Here is a 15,564-nt window from a genome sequence, read left to right on the forward strand (position 1 = left end):
AAAAAAAACTTCAAGGCAGGGTAAATTACAGCACCTACAATGGCTGCATTTCCAAATTGGTGCTTTCTGGATCCTTGGACGCAGGGGCAGGTGGCGCAACTGCGGATTCTTGGTCGTCTTTAGAGCTCATCTCTTGAACGGGAGGAGGGTTAACAACAGGCACAGGCATCGCGGCATTATCAGAGAGATGATTCTTCATCTCCCGGTGCTCCTGGCACAATGCGCACCAGTGCATGCAGCAGTGCACTAGACATGGATCGCATGGTGAATTCTGCACAGCTTTGGTAAGTCAGCAGCAGCAACCAGAAGTAATTCCTTAAAAAATCTGATGTCAAACAGTTGCAGTTTTCATCAGAAGCCACCTATGTGGTGAACAGAGACTTAAGGATGTACATGTTTATTATAGTAGTACTTTGTGAAACTTCAACTATCAAAACACAATGTTTCAGTTAAAAGTGATTTCAAGCTCGTGCAATAAGTAAAATTCCAAAGTCAAACATAGATGATTGAACCAGCAGTTAAACCGATCAATCCTAATCTCTTCAATTTCGCTGACCTATAAAAACATCACCTAAGAAGTATACAGAAACTCACCTTCAGATGATACTTATTCTGTAATGACTGCCGAAAGAGGCCAGTGTAGATGCCACAGATCCACCAAGCAAAAAGCAGACTCTCGCACAAAAGAAATGATGTCTTAGGATCAATACCGTGAAACATTCCTGTCGCTGCGGCAAGAGCCAACCCACCTTCAACACATATGGCATGGCAAACACAACCATTTGTCCAAGGAATATCATCTCTCAATGTTTCTACATTGCGGCCAAACAGCACACAAGGGCAGAATAGCCCTGTCCAGCCTGTAGATTATATCATCGTTTAGAATCTTAACTGCACCATAGAAAGGATGTGAAAGAAAGGGTGAACCAAAAAAACTGCAGCTGAGGAACCAAAGATTTATGAAAATTTGCTTTTACATGAAAGCATATGTCCCTCTTCCACAATAGCAACAGGTCAAATCATTATTTGGACTAAAAGATCATACCATATCAGACAGTTCCCTCCCCAAGTCTACTTACAGAATGGTCAGCTGTTAAAGGAACAAAAAACTGGACATTGCAGTGGTGATGAATTCATCGGCCCATTTTTGGTTTTTCCTTTTTGACCAAACCAGTGAACCTGCTCGTAAAGGAAAAGGTAGGCAGGGTTCTTTCTTCTTTTTTGGCCGAAGGCAGGAAACAGCTGAGGACTAAGCCAGCACATACCATGACTTTCCACTCATATTCACAGAAGATAATGACAACAGTGAATTGCTATACAGATCTGGAATGGTTAATTAAAAAAAACAAAAAAAACAAGACGAAACTCAATAATGTAACTTTTACTGCCTTGTTCAATGCTTGAGGTACTAAACTCCTGTTTTAGCCATGCAAGTTCATGTTATTCATCCAGAATGTGCTTAAACCAATTAGTACGCCCTAAGTTTTGGGCCTCACTGGGTTTCAAGGAATTGCTGGGCTTCATAAATAAAAAGAACATGACAGAACAAAACAAACATTAAGGTGATTTTCATGGACACTATCTTTGAGACGGTGCAAGGCACAGGGGGGTTGCAAGCCTTGACTCGCTCGTCGAAGATAGTAGTACCACTGCATCAGATCTCTCACTATAGTCGCCCAATCCTGAGGGGGGTCATGTTGTCAACCTATACTGGTGGTAAACACTCTGTGAACATGGAAGCGACAAAACTGGAGGTCTCACTTCCCAATCTTCCGCCTAATATCAAAACTAACCCTGTGAACAGAGAGATGCAGTACAAATGGTTGCCATTCACAGCAACAGCAATACACCACGCCATAGCCTATTCATTCTTCTAATGTTCAAATCTGATTAAAATGGAAGGACGATTCAGATTTCAACCAGAAGCATCTGGTCTACTCTTCAAGTTTTTGAAAAATGGGATGTTTTGATAAATGAAATATGCAAATTAGGTAGGACATAGAGATAAAATGAACTCCATAATGACCATCCATGTGTTAAAATGCAAAGAAGATTCTCACAGCTTTCAGGATCATCAGCACAAGCACAAATGCCAGTTGTCCAATCTTCGTCAGCTGGGGCCTGGTAACTTTCAGGTAAGGGTTGCCCACATTCAGAACATCTACGGACATTCAACTGCAGCGCAGAACATAAAAATCAGAACTAAACATGACATCACACGAACAAAAGAGTCTAGTAACTGATCATGCGATCGCAAATTCCAGACAGCATATGATATGGGAAGTCAATAACCGTGTCCAGGCAGTGCGGGAGGAAACTTATGATACTGAAATGCATAGTAGTTCCTCGAGGTCCTAAAACCACCTGGATCCAATTTCACACCTCCCGGCCCTTATTTACCACCTCATAACGCACAAAAGGATCAAAACATGATCCCAAAATGAAAGTTCACGATCTCGGAGTTCCAACTTTTAATCGTTCGTTTCTCTTTTCAGGTTGTAAAATCGTCACTTTGCTCCCCACCCCACCGAGAACAGAGCAGCACAGTCGAAATCATATCCACATTCCCATTTTCCAATCGCCGAAAGACTTCGATCCACCCCGACACGAGCGTCAGATTCACATTCAAGCCACCGCACAGGAGAGACCAAAGAAACGTACGGGATTCCGGAACCGGTGACACCGGAATCTGAATCCACGCGACGAGGAAAACCAAGTCAATGAAATCAAATCAAACGGGGAGAGCGGACGGGAGGAGTCGACCTGAGGGATTTCCACGGGCTGGTTGAGCTCTCCGGGAGTGATGTCCTCCAATGGCGCTTGGTCTCTCGTCAACTTCACGTATCTCGACTGCGCATTCCCATCCGCCATGGTTCGATCCGGTTCGGAATTCCTCAGGTCTCGCAAAAGCTGATGGAGTCGATCGACGATGCATGCACAAGCCTCATCGAATTCACGACAAAGAGAACTGCTAGAAGGCGGAAATGTCGCAACTTTAGAGAGAGGAGTGCTGAAATGGCGGGAAGGTATTGAATGCTTCCTTCCAATCTCGATGAGATTTTATTTCACATTAATTTTACTGTGGATTCCCTTCCTCTTTTAACGGATATAAACTTAGTCAACTTTTATTTTATTTTGACCAAAACAAAACTTTTTATTTTATGATTCGACCAAAAAAAAAAAATTTTTTTACCTTATCCGAAATTTGCAGTACACTCCCTTTAACTTCTATTTTTTGCAAAAAAAACCTGAAATTTCCCGATATTTTCATATTAACACTTCAAGCTAGGTCCCTCCTTGCGTCCACGTAACCTTTTAACTTTACTTTTGTGATTGCTGCATGCATAATAAACGTCTGGCATGATCTTGCGACGTGTATGCAATTAATCAACATTAATTTATTGAACTTTTTATGCTCAAATTTCTATTAATTTAACGATTTTTTCATGCTCAAATTTCTGTCTCCTACTCAATTTTAAATTAAAAAGATTGGTGCATTGAAAGTATTGTTGAATGCATTCTCAAATACATTAGACCAATAAAATAAATCAAAATGATCTTTTTAAAATAAATTTGCATTATCCTTCCTAAACATTTATAATTCTCGACTGGTCTCATTCATAAAGATAGAGTATCTTCAAGTATACAACTTGTTCAATTGATTCAAGATTGTGAAACAAGTATATCTTCTTGCATGGAAAATACTTATAATTTGAAGTGTGCTTTTTTTTTTATTACTTGAACAAATGCATTAGTTTTGATTTGGTGTAGAATTACACTAGAAGAATTTTGAGGACAGGTTATTTAATTACGTGAACAAATCTCAAAATATATTAACAAAATTTGAATATTATAATAAAAGAGTAAGAACTACAACTTCTTCCAATCGTGCAAGGAAAAGTACCAAAAAAGTGCTAAACATATTTCATTGATGCCAATCCAATTATAAATCGTTCAATTATGCCAATTTTATCATCAACCTTTTGCATTTGTGCAATTGAGTCCATCCAGTTAATTTTGGCCGGAAATCACCGACGCGGATGGCATCCTTCTTACATAACGTGATCGGCGCCGACGTCGATATTTTGTAACAATTTTTAAAATATATATATTTTAAGTTTTTTTTTTCATTTTTTTTTCTTTAATTTTAGTCGGCGAGAGCTGGAATGCCCTCACTAGCCCTAGGCAAGGGCCACCTCAATCGCAACCCCCGTCGGGACAATCGGTGTCCATTTTAATGATTTCCAACTCAAATTGACCGAAATGACTAAATTTCAAACTAAATTGGTTAAATTAAAATGTTTATGATTGAATTAGCATCCGTACGATAAATTTGATCTTGTCGGGTTGTAAGAGGACAACTTTGGCTCCTTCAAGAGACAAAGAAGAGTTGGGAGCGTATATGATCAAAGATGTGCGCGGGGACCATTGAGATGGCGGGACCGTGGTTGAGATAGGCAAGGGGAGGTGGCGAAGTGGGGAAAGAAAATATAGAGGCAAACGTTAGATATATGCCCTAAAGCAACCATGTAATAGTTACATATTAGGGATTTTAGTTGTACTTTCAATTAATGGTAAAGATGTGTTCATTCATCTGTCCAATTATTTAGATGAATGATTCCATAAGATAGTTGTGACTGAACCTATTCTTGAGACATTAAGAATATGTGTGAGTAGTTCACAGTTAGACTAAATTTTTAAAATGTTCCCGATCGATGGATTATGTAATGGATATTAATGATCCTATTGAGGCCGATGTGTTATTAACTTCACCATTAAATATTGGATACTTAAGAGAATGACAAGTTACAAGTCATTGGGTATTATGATGCCCGAGTTAGAACACAGTGCTTGCACCCGGATAAGTTCATTGAATGTAATAAGCATTGAACGATTAGCAACATGGAAGCTTCAAGTGCCGTCAATGTCTAATCATTCATGATTTGGTCTTATGTAAATAATCCTTAGACCTCGAGACACGGTGTTGACTTATGTGTAGAATGGCTATGGTTCACAAGTGCGCATATTGGCGGTTCAATGATCCATCTCTCTACTTGATGGTCATAGTACGTTCACACACGAAGTCACACGTATGCGCAAAATGATATTTGTCTCCTTGTTACATGCAAAGTTAATATCCTATGCGATCTAATCGTGACATTGCATTGAAATCCTCGATCGGGATTGTAACCGAAAATGAAAGGTTCATGTCTCATATAAATGCGGGTCAATTAGGTTTATACATATGATCAAATTGGTCGCTTGACAAAAATTCCATGGCCTTTGTTCGATCGGGACATGGTAAGATAGAGGAATTGAATTACATTATAGCCAAAATCGACAAGTTCATTATGTTGTTGAAGCATTCACACTACCCGGGTATAACGCACGGGACATCCCACCGCATCCGCCTTACTTACGGTTGTTTTAATCTGTTATTATAAATAATAGAGGGCATATGCAGAAGCTAAATATATTAAAGCAAGCATACGGCCATACAATCACAAGTGCACGCATATAAAAAAAAGAAAAAAAAATGACAGGCACAACTCCTAAGGCTATGGCCTTACTCATAGGGTTTCATAACCCGTATAATAACATACGAACCGCACATCAAAAGAACATATGATTTACATATTATATAACTTTAGTTGGTTATTTACATTTCCTTTAACACATCCATAGATACACTGGGAGGAATCAAAGGAAGAACTACTCCAGGGTACTATATGCTGTCACCATCATCATTTTCCTCGACCATCGGAACCTAGGTATCTAAAAAGAGGGGAGTTGAAACTCAGCAAGTAAAATGTCTAATCGAACGACTAAACTAACCGATTTGCCATTCATTTAAGAGAAAACCAAACAATCAGCAAACATCAAGATTCACAATAACAATCCACCACAAAGTACACATATAAGGACTCTAGCTAATCGGATATCAATCAAAGATGGCAATCCAACCGAGAAACTCCACCAATGGCTTCCTAAAGCTCATAGCCAAAAACACCCACATGATCCATCCCAAATTCCCGTTATTTCGACGGCTCCCACATCATTTTTGTTCGCAATTCCAACCGCCCAAGGTCTCAAGATATTAGACTATTCACTAGACCCAACATGTAAACCTCAATGGTTACCAAATCAGCCCTCTCATCCACGGCCGAACATCTCCAAAGACCCGATCTTGATTCGTGTCTATCCATGAATAGTTTTTTGCTTAATCCTCCATTCTTGTTCGTTTAGCAATGTCTCAAGCAGCTCAACCCCTCATTCCGTTATTCCGAGTTATAGAAACACTCTCTTGTAGGCGTAAAAGAGACAAATCAAATTGGGTAACTAATCCCCCATTCTAAGCTCATGGCTAAATACCCACTCAAGGATTCCAAGTTCAATTCACTTCGATTCTTCGACAAACAAGATGATTTGTTCTCATATCTATACTACCCATGACCCAAAGGCACTATCGCAAGCAACGGATCGTTCATGCAAAGGCGACTTCCCCTCCATGCAAGCAAAATTCCGGGATAAATACACTAGAAGTGTCATAACTTTTGTACGGTGTTCACTTGAGTGCCTTAACTTTCAAAATATTCACTTGATTGCCATATCGGAGTAAAAATGTGTAGTTGAGTGCTAATTTCGGCCGGTCATCCTACGTGTAAATTTGAATTAGTTTTAAATCCATACGTATAATTTTTGGAAAAGGCCCGATTTGTCAACATAGAAAATGTTATCCACATCGACGGGAAGAGACGACGTCGTTTTACTCATTCTGCAGCGATAGATTTAGGGCAAAATTGAGAGATCGGGGAGAGGATTAGGGAAAATCTATGTTCGTCATTTTCTAAACACATCAATTGGTCTCTCACGCGAATTGTGGCTTCCATTCTCACACCGAAAGCAAAGGTATGTCAATCTCTCTAGATCGTGTGTTTGAATCAACCTCAATGTTTGAAGCTCTCAAGCAAATGGAGCTTCTCACGCGAATGAATCTCGGTTAATCGAATGAAAATGTTAGTCATTTGTTTTTTTTTTTTGTCCATTGACAACAAAATAATTGAAATCTTATTCAATGTCGTGTTGTTGATGTGAGTATAAAAGCGGGAAAACGAGATCGTTTCTCCATCCGTTGAGAGCCAAAGTTAGGGAGTAAAGGTTAGTAAATTTTTTTCTGTTCAATGGAGAAATTAGTGAAATTTTATTCAATATCGTGTTGGTGACAAAGTGCAATAGCGGCGAAAATGACATTGACCATAATAGGGTTCTTTGCTAGTGTATAAATGTGAGTGTTCAAGTTTTGTCGAAGAAAGTGAATATAAGGTTTCGAAAATGGGTCCTATATCTCGTAAGTTAGGGCTTACTGCATCAAAAAGTACTCTAAAATTCAGATGATATTTGTCTCATAGATATGACATTTTGTATCATTAGCATAGTCTGAAGGGATTAAATTTGATTTTATGATAATTCGGTGTCATACTCTGTAGGTACGCATGTGGCATGAGTATTTTTGTTGAATTTTGAACGTGTTCTTGTGCGAATATGTAGAGAAAACCATATCAATCCTTTTTCCCTCAATCAATGGCGTAACCAAATTAATTCTCCTATTATTGCATACTGCTCTTGAAAAGGGTTAAAATGTAGAAGAGGATGTACGTGGGAGCATTGATGAACAAGAAGCACAATGTTGATATGAAGTCTCTGTTAATGAACAAGAATCCGTCAAAGCACCGACAACTCGGATGAATGAACTCACTACATCCGCAAATGCTATTGGAACCATCTCTTCCTCGGATCCACGGGAGAGAACTAATCTCGGTTGCCCAAGTGAAGATATTGATAAAAGAATTCAAACACTTAAGAAGGACGTAAAACTTTGTGAACAAGATACTTCTCAATCATCAAGAAGACAAATCTGACTAAACTTCATCGATCCGCACCGAAACTCATTTCTTTTTTGGTCTCACATGCATGTTAGGCATGTAATTTTCTACGATGGTGTCTTAGTTTGTTTAATCATGTAGTTGTAGGTCTTTATTCTAGCCTAAAAGTAATTAGCTATGGCTTAACTTTCTACTTAGTGAGATGCTACGCTTGAGCTAATTCATCCGAGATGACCACCCTTAGTTCTTGTGTGCTATTTGAAAATTTATCTCGCGGTTTCTATTGCCGAGGTTTTGATTTCCTGTTTTGGTTTAGAAACTTTGACCCTTCTAGGTGTATGTCATATCCTTACTCGGGTTCATCCATTTGTTTCATCATCTAATAGTACATGGGGTAACATTATGTTGTTCCTGTCCAAGGGACCTCGGATAGTGAAGCCCTTTCGTACATGCATGTATTGCATTTATAGAGAAGATGCATTTAGGTTTAAACAAGTCATCGGTGTCTACATGTCCTTTGCTATGAGCATCGGCTTAAGATCTTCACATATCAATGACCTTTATATTAGTGACCTTTATTATTTGATCTTGGAAGGAGGATTTTTTTTTTGGTTTTGGGGAGGGGGTGGAGAATTCTTTTCTCCATTATGCCTTGTCATCTTTTGCTCGTAGACTTGAAGAGGTCTCCTTTCATTAGAAGATGACATACGAGTGATGAAAGATATATGGCTGGATATTGGTTTCTAGTTGAGCTGGCAGATGTTTGGAGTGCGATTACATTCTTATTTTATTTGCGATCGGACAACCCCTATATGATGCTAGTGACATTCTTTTTGGTCATTGTTACATTACTTTAATGATGCTACATTTTTTGCAGGTTAAAAGAAAATAGAGTCGGGCTGCAAGGGTGAGTGAGGAAACCAATTGGACCAAAAACAGAAACGGACTGAATTGGACAACAGAGTTGCCGAGTATACGGCTAAAAGTGCTATCTGCATGTTCGAGCTCATTGACGGGGATGGCATTGTGTTCGTAGTCTCCATCTTCACTAGTTATATCGACATAAACACTAGAATTGTCACTTTCAGCCGTTTAAATCATCTACTTTAGTGTACCCACCCGTCATTTTTTTATGTCGAGGGGTCTCCATTTTCTGTTTTTGGCTCGGTTCGGCTCCTATTGCAACATAGGAGGAGTTCAGCGATGCCGATATCTCTAGAACACCCAACTAGACATTCTGCTCCAAAAAGAAGAAGAAATTAATAGGTGCTAATATGAAAAACTTGGGAGGATTTTTTTTTATGGGAGGGGGGTTGGCTGTTTGAGGAAAAAGATAAGAGAGCATGGCTATAGATTATTTACGGATATGAAAATTGGCATGATTATTTTCAATGTAAGGAGTAGTTGTATGTATTATGCATTTCTAAGTTATTTCATAACATGGTAACTAATAATATGGTTGTGTTGCAACCTGGGAGGAGTTCGGAGGTGCTACTATTTCAAGGACACTCAACTGGACAAGCTATTCCAGCAAAAATAAGAAGTCAAGTGCATGCATTGATAAAAAATTCAACGATAACAATTTGTGCACAATCGAAGAAACTACCAATAGCAGCTCCAAAATCAAGGGTACTAAGGCCACCTCCAAAGCAGGCACCAAAAAAGGCCCCCCCCCAACATTAGCTCCATCTCGATCAAATGATCCTCCAAAAAATTAGAAATTCGAAAAAGAAACACCATCTAATGATGATGTGCCTAGAGTTCCAAATCGAAAGAGTACAAAGCTCATGAATAAGTTCAAGACAGTTCGATGTGACCACATTATTGATCTTCGGTAGTGGGGATGATTTTGGAGGCCTAGCAGTTTATGCTCGGTCTGTTTTTAGTGGGAAGGGGGTTGTGTTTTTTGTTTTTTATTGGAGCTAACTAGCAAGCTTCTATTTTTTATGGCAAGGTGTCGCGACCTAAAAAATTCAAAAATTTCTAGGCTAATGGATTATCAAGTTAATTATTTAACCAACCTAACTCGGACTCTCCCAAGTCCATACCAAATCGCAACTTGAGGTTCAATTGATTAACATGCAATGTATTTTAATTTTGGAGCCGCTACTAATCATTTATGGTAGGTTGATTAGAAACCTAAATAAAATAGCGGGAGAACTATTTTATTCTTACGAACCGTAGATTAAGAGTTCGAGGACTCGATTACGTCAGATTACTCTAACGCCCTTTCGGTACCATTTTATTTCATGAAAAATCATTTGAGAAGGCAACATTAATTGATTTTAACCTAGTCACTAACAAAGGTTATCATGCGGGTGCACAATCAATTAATGAACATCCAGAAGTCAATATAATCAAGGGAGTATGCGCCACACAAGATGGTTCTTTTTTCAATTTTCGATTTTTATATGAATGCATGAGAGACTACACTATATGCAATGGCATGAATTAAATGCAAGACTAAACTAGATTACATGCAAACTAAATGAATGCACAAGTAGGACCATGATTAAATTAACTACATGACACGTGTATTAATTAAAATGAGGACATGCAATTCTAATATGCAATTTAAGCTAAAATGCAACCTAGTATGACATGGCAAGAAATAATAACATGGCAAAGATGACGTGGCATAGATGACATGGCATGTATGACGTGGCATAGATGACATGGCATGTATGACGTGGCATGGATGACGTGGCAAGGATGACGTGGCAAGGATGACATGGCATGGATGACATGGCAAGGATGAATGGTTTTTTTTTATATTTTCGGATGAATTAATTTCCTAAAATAGAATTATGTCAAAACAATTTTATCTTGTATATTTTAGAGTTTACATTGACCTAAACCCTAATTTATTGAAGATATATTATTTTAAACATAAGATTCTATTTAAACATGCAATTTCTATTCTAGTATGCAATCTAACCTAAATAAAAATTTAGATATGCAATATCTACATGATGTTATTTTTTAAAAAGATGCAATTTTCAGATATGCAAAGTAAATGAATGCAAATCTTTTAGAATTTTCAAGATTGCATCATACGACGGATATATTCTAAAAAATATGACAATCAAACAATTCAAATCAAATGTGGAAAGTGAATATGCCAATCAATGTCAATCAAGAAAGTGGATATATCAATCAAGTTTTGAAATATTTCGCGAATATTTAAGTCAATCTTTAATTCGTAATCCTACGATTAACGATTGAACTCAAATCCTTACCTAATCGAGTATTCCATCAATAATCTTAAAGATGGACTTTCTCAATCATGTGACAAGTTGCGGATTAGGAAATGAAATTTTCCTAATCTACCTGCATTTTGAAAAAGATATCCATTTTGATGCAATATGGGTAAGATATGCAAGATATGTTTAAAATATGCAAATATATTCCAAGATAAGCAATAAAATATTCAAAAGTCCAAGGTAGGAAATTTACCTTAAACAAATTGTTTTGCCAAGATTCGCTCTCCTAATTCGAACTACCGAATCTTGACGGTCAAGCTTGGACCGATCGCCTAGGCCAGGAGGCACGCTCAACTTGGGAATCCTCGGAACAGCCACGAGTTTGGGACTCCTTAGAATGGCAACACTTCACGGCTAGGCTCGGGAATGCTCTTGCGTGGATGATGAACGATTATTGTGACGTTGGTCGGAATTCGTTGATCACTTTAGCACGAATTGAAATCTGTTTGGTCGTTGGCATAGGCCTATGAAGAGAGCGACGTGGTTGTTCATATATGAATTTGACTAATCTTAATGCCACCCCCCTGGGAACTTGTGTAGACAAGTGTTGATGTCGGAGAATTCTTTGACTCTCTCGTGGAACACTCTTTTTGTAGTGGTATGAACTCCGTGGATGAACCCTTTGAGCGAGGATGAAAACCACCAAAGAGACACCCCTCTCCTACTCTCGTGTTTGCTCTCCCTTTTTTTTTAAGAATATTGCCGACCCCCTCTTCAATCGCTCATGGGTCTCTTTTATAAGCGATAGAGTCTAGGTTAATGAGAAAGAAAGAAGATTTTGTTTCCTTTTGTGGCTTTTTTTCTTTTTGCTCAAGCCCATGGACACGTGAAGATATCTCCTTTCTTTATTTTATTTTTTTGTGTATTGCAAGTCCATATGCCCTCAAGAAGAACGTACCATGCTTTCATAGGGTGAACTATGTCTGTGCAATATTTCTTTCCGTCCTCTCAAATTTTTTTTTTTTTTGTTTTTTTATACCGACAATGAAAGTAACCCCCTAATGGCATTGTAAATTTCGAGGATTTCCTCCAATTATTGCTAAAAATTACATGGAAGCTCACGTCCATTACTTGTCAATTTAAGCTCTATTTTTCTGCCGCCGATCGGGATAAATGTTAATGCAATGCTTGAAAAAAATTAAATATGTTACGCATGAAAATTATTTTTTTTGAGAACTAAAGTTAATTCTCATTTTTTTTAATGAAAAATGAATAATTTAAGGAAAATCAAAATTTAGGTGTCAACACAAAGGCTTTTCTATTTTGTTGGTACATTATGGATCACAACTCATGTAGAAAAGGGATGCTGCAGCAACATGGTTTGATGCAAATGTAAGCTACGACAATATGGTTATATTTTGAAATTTTTGCCTGCTATATTGTAAGTTGCAACAACGGGGTTTCAATGTAAGGAAGCACGATTTTATGGTCCATTTTGTGCAATTGGTGAGTTTGATGCAAATGTAAGTCATTTGGTGTGATGTTGGCATCATATTAATGATATTGCATGTCAATTTCTCAATCTATCGTTGGGATGCATTTGAGAAAGTAATACCAACATAGCCAATTATTAACAAGCTAACGCATCTATCCGTTCACTTTTACAAAGTCTAGGCACTTAAGTGTTCACTTAAAAAAAAAAATTAGGACTCATATGACCATTCGCAAAGTTATTTGCAACTTGTACCGCACTTGAACAACCATAGCAACCAACGAAAATCCAGCAACAGTGCTGAACGAGAAATGGAAAGAGAGCATCTCTTGCTGCTGCAGAAACCGTTCCACACATGCATGCCTTCCATTTCTCATCCATTGAAGCAAATATAATGCATACATTGGACCATAAACAAATTGCTCAGTTAGTAAAATCATAAAGACTGCCATTTCCACAAAAGAAATGCAAAATCTTTCAAAACAAAATGCAAAGAACATATGTTCTTGCTGCAGCAACTATTGTAGACATGATGCAAATCATTTATATTCCTATATAAGCCAAAAGTTATGCACATATTACATCATCAATATCCAAACCAGCTCCAGTATCCAAACCAGCCCCATTGCTCATTCAATGAGATCATCAAGCCGCAAGATTGAGCACAACGCCATCTATCGAAGTAACACTTCAAAACATGCCATTGTCATTGGCCGGTTTGTGAACAACATCCAAAAACTAGCGGTTGTTGCTCCGAATACTAAAACTCATTTCATTGTTCTTATACTATGGAAGACAAAGTTGGTTCTTCTAAGAATCAATCTTACTTACAAACACAAACCAAACCACAGCCGTTATCAACAACACAAGCAACGCTCAATAAGTATCCTTTTGAATTTTCATCCTTGAAACTTGTTTTTGCAAATGATTAACCAAAGATTCCAAATCCTTGATTTTTGCTTGCATTGAGTTAGCATCATCCACCTCAAATGGCGACACGGGTCAAGCTTCGCCACGTCCTTCTAGTAGCTGCAAGATGACCTTCGTTGCTTAGTTTGAAACTTTTCCGTTGACCCACTTGAAATATCCACAATTGAAGCCTTCTCTATAACTACCGCATCCAATAAACCTTCACCGGGATTGTCTTGCATCCACTTTGTTCTTGTTGGACTTCACGACTCACAATAGCAATAACTTGGACATTCATCTTCGTTTGGCTCATAAAATCTTAACTCGCTTCTCCTACTTCGACTTGCCATTGCGAATATAATGAGGTGAAAAGCTCACAATTGGAAGAATTTCAAATCGGAGGTGCAATTAGGATTAGGGTTCTTCACTAATTTTTTTTTATTTGACCCCAATTGTTAAATAAGTTAACTTCTTCTTCAATACGATATCATTTTCCATCTCTAGTGCTGACTTTGTTTTTCTAGCAAGCCACATGCGCAGGTTTAATGTTAAAATAAGTCCACGTCGGATTTTCGGCGTGCCAAATCAGTGAGTGGCACTTAAGTGAACATTTTTTCAAAGTTATGGTACTCAAGTGAACATTTTGAAAGTTATGGCGCTCAAGTGAACACCGTACAAAATTTATAACACTTTTAGTGTACTTATCCCCAAAATTCCCACGCCAAATATCCATTTTCAAGGCACCCCATATCGCCAAGACAAACGATTATCGAACAGGCTAGTTGTTAGGATAGAAGTAATACTTGCCTAGGATTGAAGTTCGAAGAAGACGGAGCCAAATTTGCCAACGGAGCAAGCTCAAACCGCTCCCTTCATTCCTTGGTAGGTCGCACAACCGAGCAGGTGAATGGGTGAGTGAGTGAGCTAGCGAGCGGAGGAGCCAAGGTTGATTTCGTCACCGTTGGGCTTAAAGGCTTGAGCGAGATCGAGAGCTTGATAGGAGAAGTCGGGTGGAGAAAGTGAGGAAGAGAGAGAGAGCTCTCAAGAGAAAAGGGGGGCTGTCCACAAGAGGAAGGGGAAAAAGTTATGGGAAGAGAGAAAGAGAGAGAGAGCCTCTTGTAGGTGGGGTGGCTGAGCAACGTTCATGAAGTAACGCTTCGCACATGAATCTTATCTAATTTCCATACGTAAAACTCTACCAGAACTAGAGCAACTAACATAACTCTCGGTCCACCAATTTTAGTTATGTCATCTTCTCCTCCACCCACCAGAATCATTCCACATTTCGGCGTGCTAGTGCACATCACCCGAACTTGGGAGGAGCATACCTAGTCCTATCCACCATAAACTTGATATAGGAAGTTGCATACGATCGTGGTGGTAGACGTGGGTCCTCCGGATGGTTGTATCGAGCATCTCATTACCATCATATACATTCGAGGCATGGGGGTGTGGCATGGTCCCTAGCCCTTTCCTCTCACCAAGAAGCATAGCAACGAGGGAGGTAGCGGTGGCGGTAGCGGCAGCAGCGAGAGCGAGGAATAGGGGAACCTGAAGGCGGAAGTGGTAGATGTACGGGTAGGCTTTTGGGAGTTGGCAACATGGCAGCTACTTTTTGACTAAGGCCGTGCGGTGGTTAGATATGGAGAATGGTGTACGCCGATGTTGGCGGTAGTTGTTGATGGGAAAGCATTGTATTTTGAGGTTGTTTCCCTTGTTTATTCCTGTTTTATCTTGGATGATGTAATTAAATGGCTTATTATCTATCAAAGTAAATATTTTCTAGAATTTTCTTACTAGACCCTATTATGTGATTGCTATAGGATCAAAAGCCCTACCGATAAAGCCATACCCTTTAGGTGTCATGCCTACCGTTTTGTTTCGCATGCACTTATCTTCTAGTCGGTTTGACGCATGCACACTATTATATGTAGTAAAAGATTAAAATAGAGCAAATGGAATTAAGGACCGTTCTCGACACTAGGTAGCCATGACATATTACTAGATGTCACTCATAGCTTGTAGGATCCGAAGGTTGATCCGGACAATTAGTTTTCTTGGAAGCACTAATGTGTTA

General features: G+C 38.7%; 1 protein-coding gene across 1 annotated transcript; it reads right to left on the reverse strand.

Annotated features, from left to right (window-relative positions):
* On the reverse strand, nucleotides 1–3,056 carry LOC115730976 (cell number regulator 6). Its single transcript, XM_048285708.1, has 4 exons — nucleotides 2,764–3,056; nucleotides 2,061–2,175; nucleotides 595–860; nucleotides 1–271 (listed from the first exon to the last, which is right to left on the reverse strand). Exons 1-4 carry the CDS (start codon nucleotides 2,869–2,871, stop codon nucleotides 35–37), a joined length of 726 nt encoding a protein of 241 aa, XP_048141665.1. The 5' UTR covers nucleotides 2,872–3,056; the 3' UTR covers nucleotides 1–34.
* Nucleotides 3,057–15,564: the final 12,508 nt, after the last annotated feature.

The sequence above is a fragment of the Rhodamnia argentea genome, chromosome 9, assembly GCF_020921035.1.
Source record: "Rhodamnia argentea isolate NSW1041297 chromosome 9, ASM2092103v1, whole genome shotgun sequence".
In the NCBI taxonomy this organism is placed as follows: domain Eukaryota; kingdom Viridiplantae; phylum Streptophyta; class Magnoliopsida; order Myrtales; family Myrtaceae; genus Rhodamnia; species Rhodamnia argentea.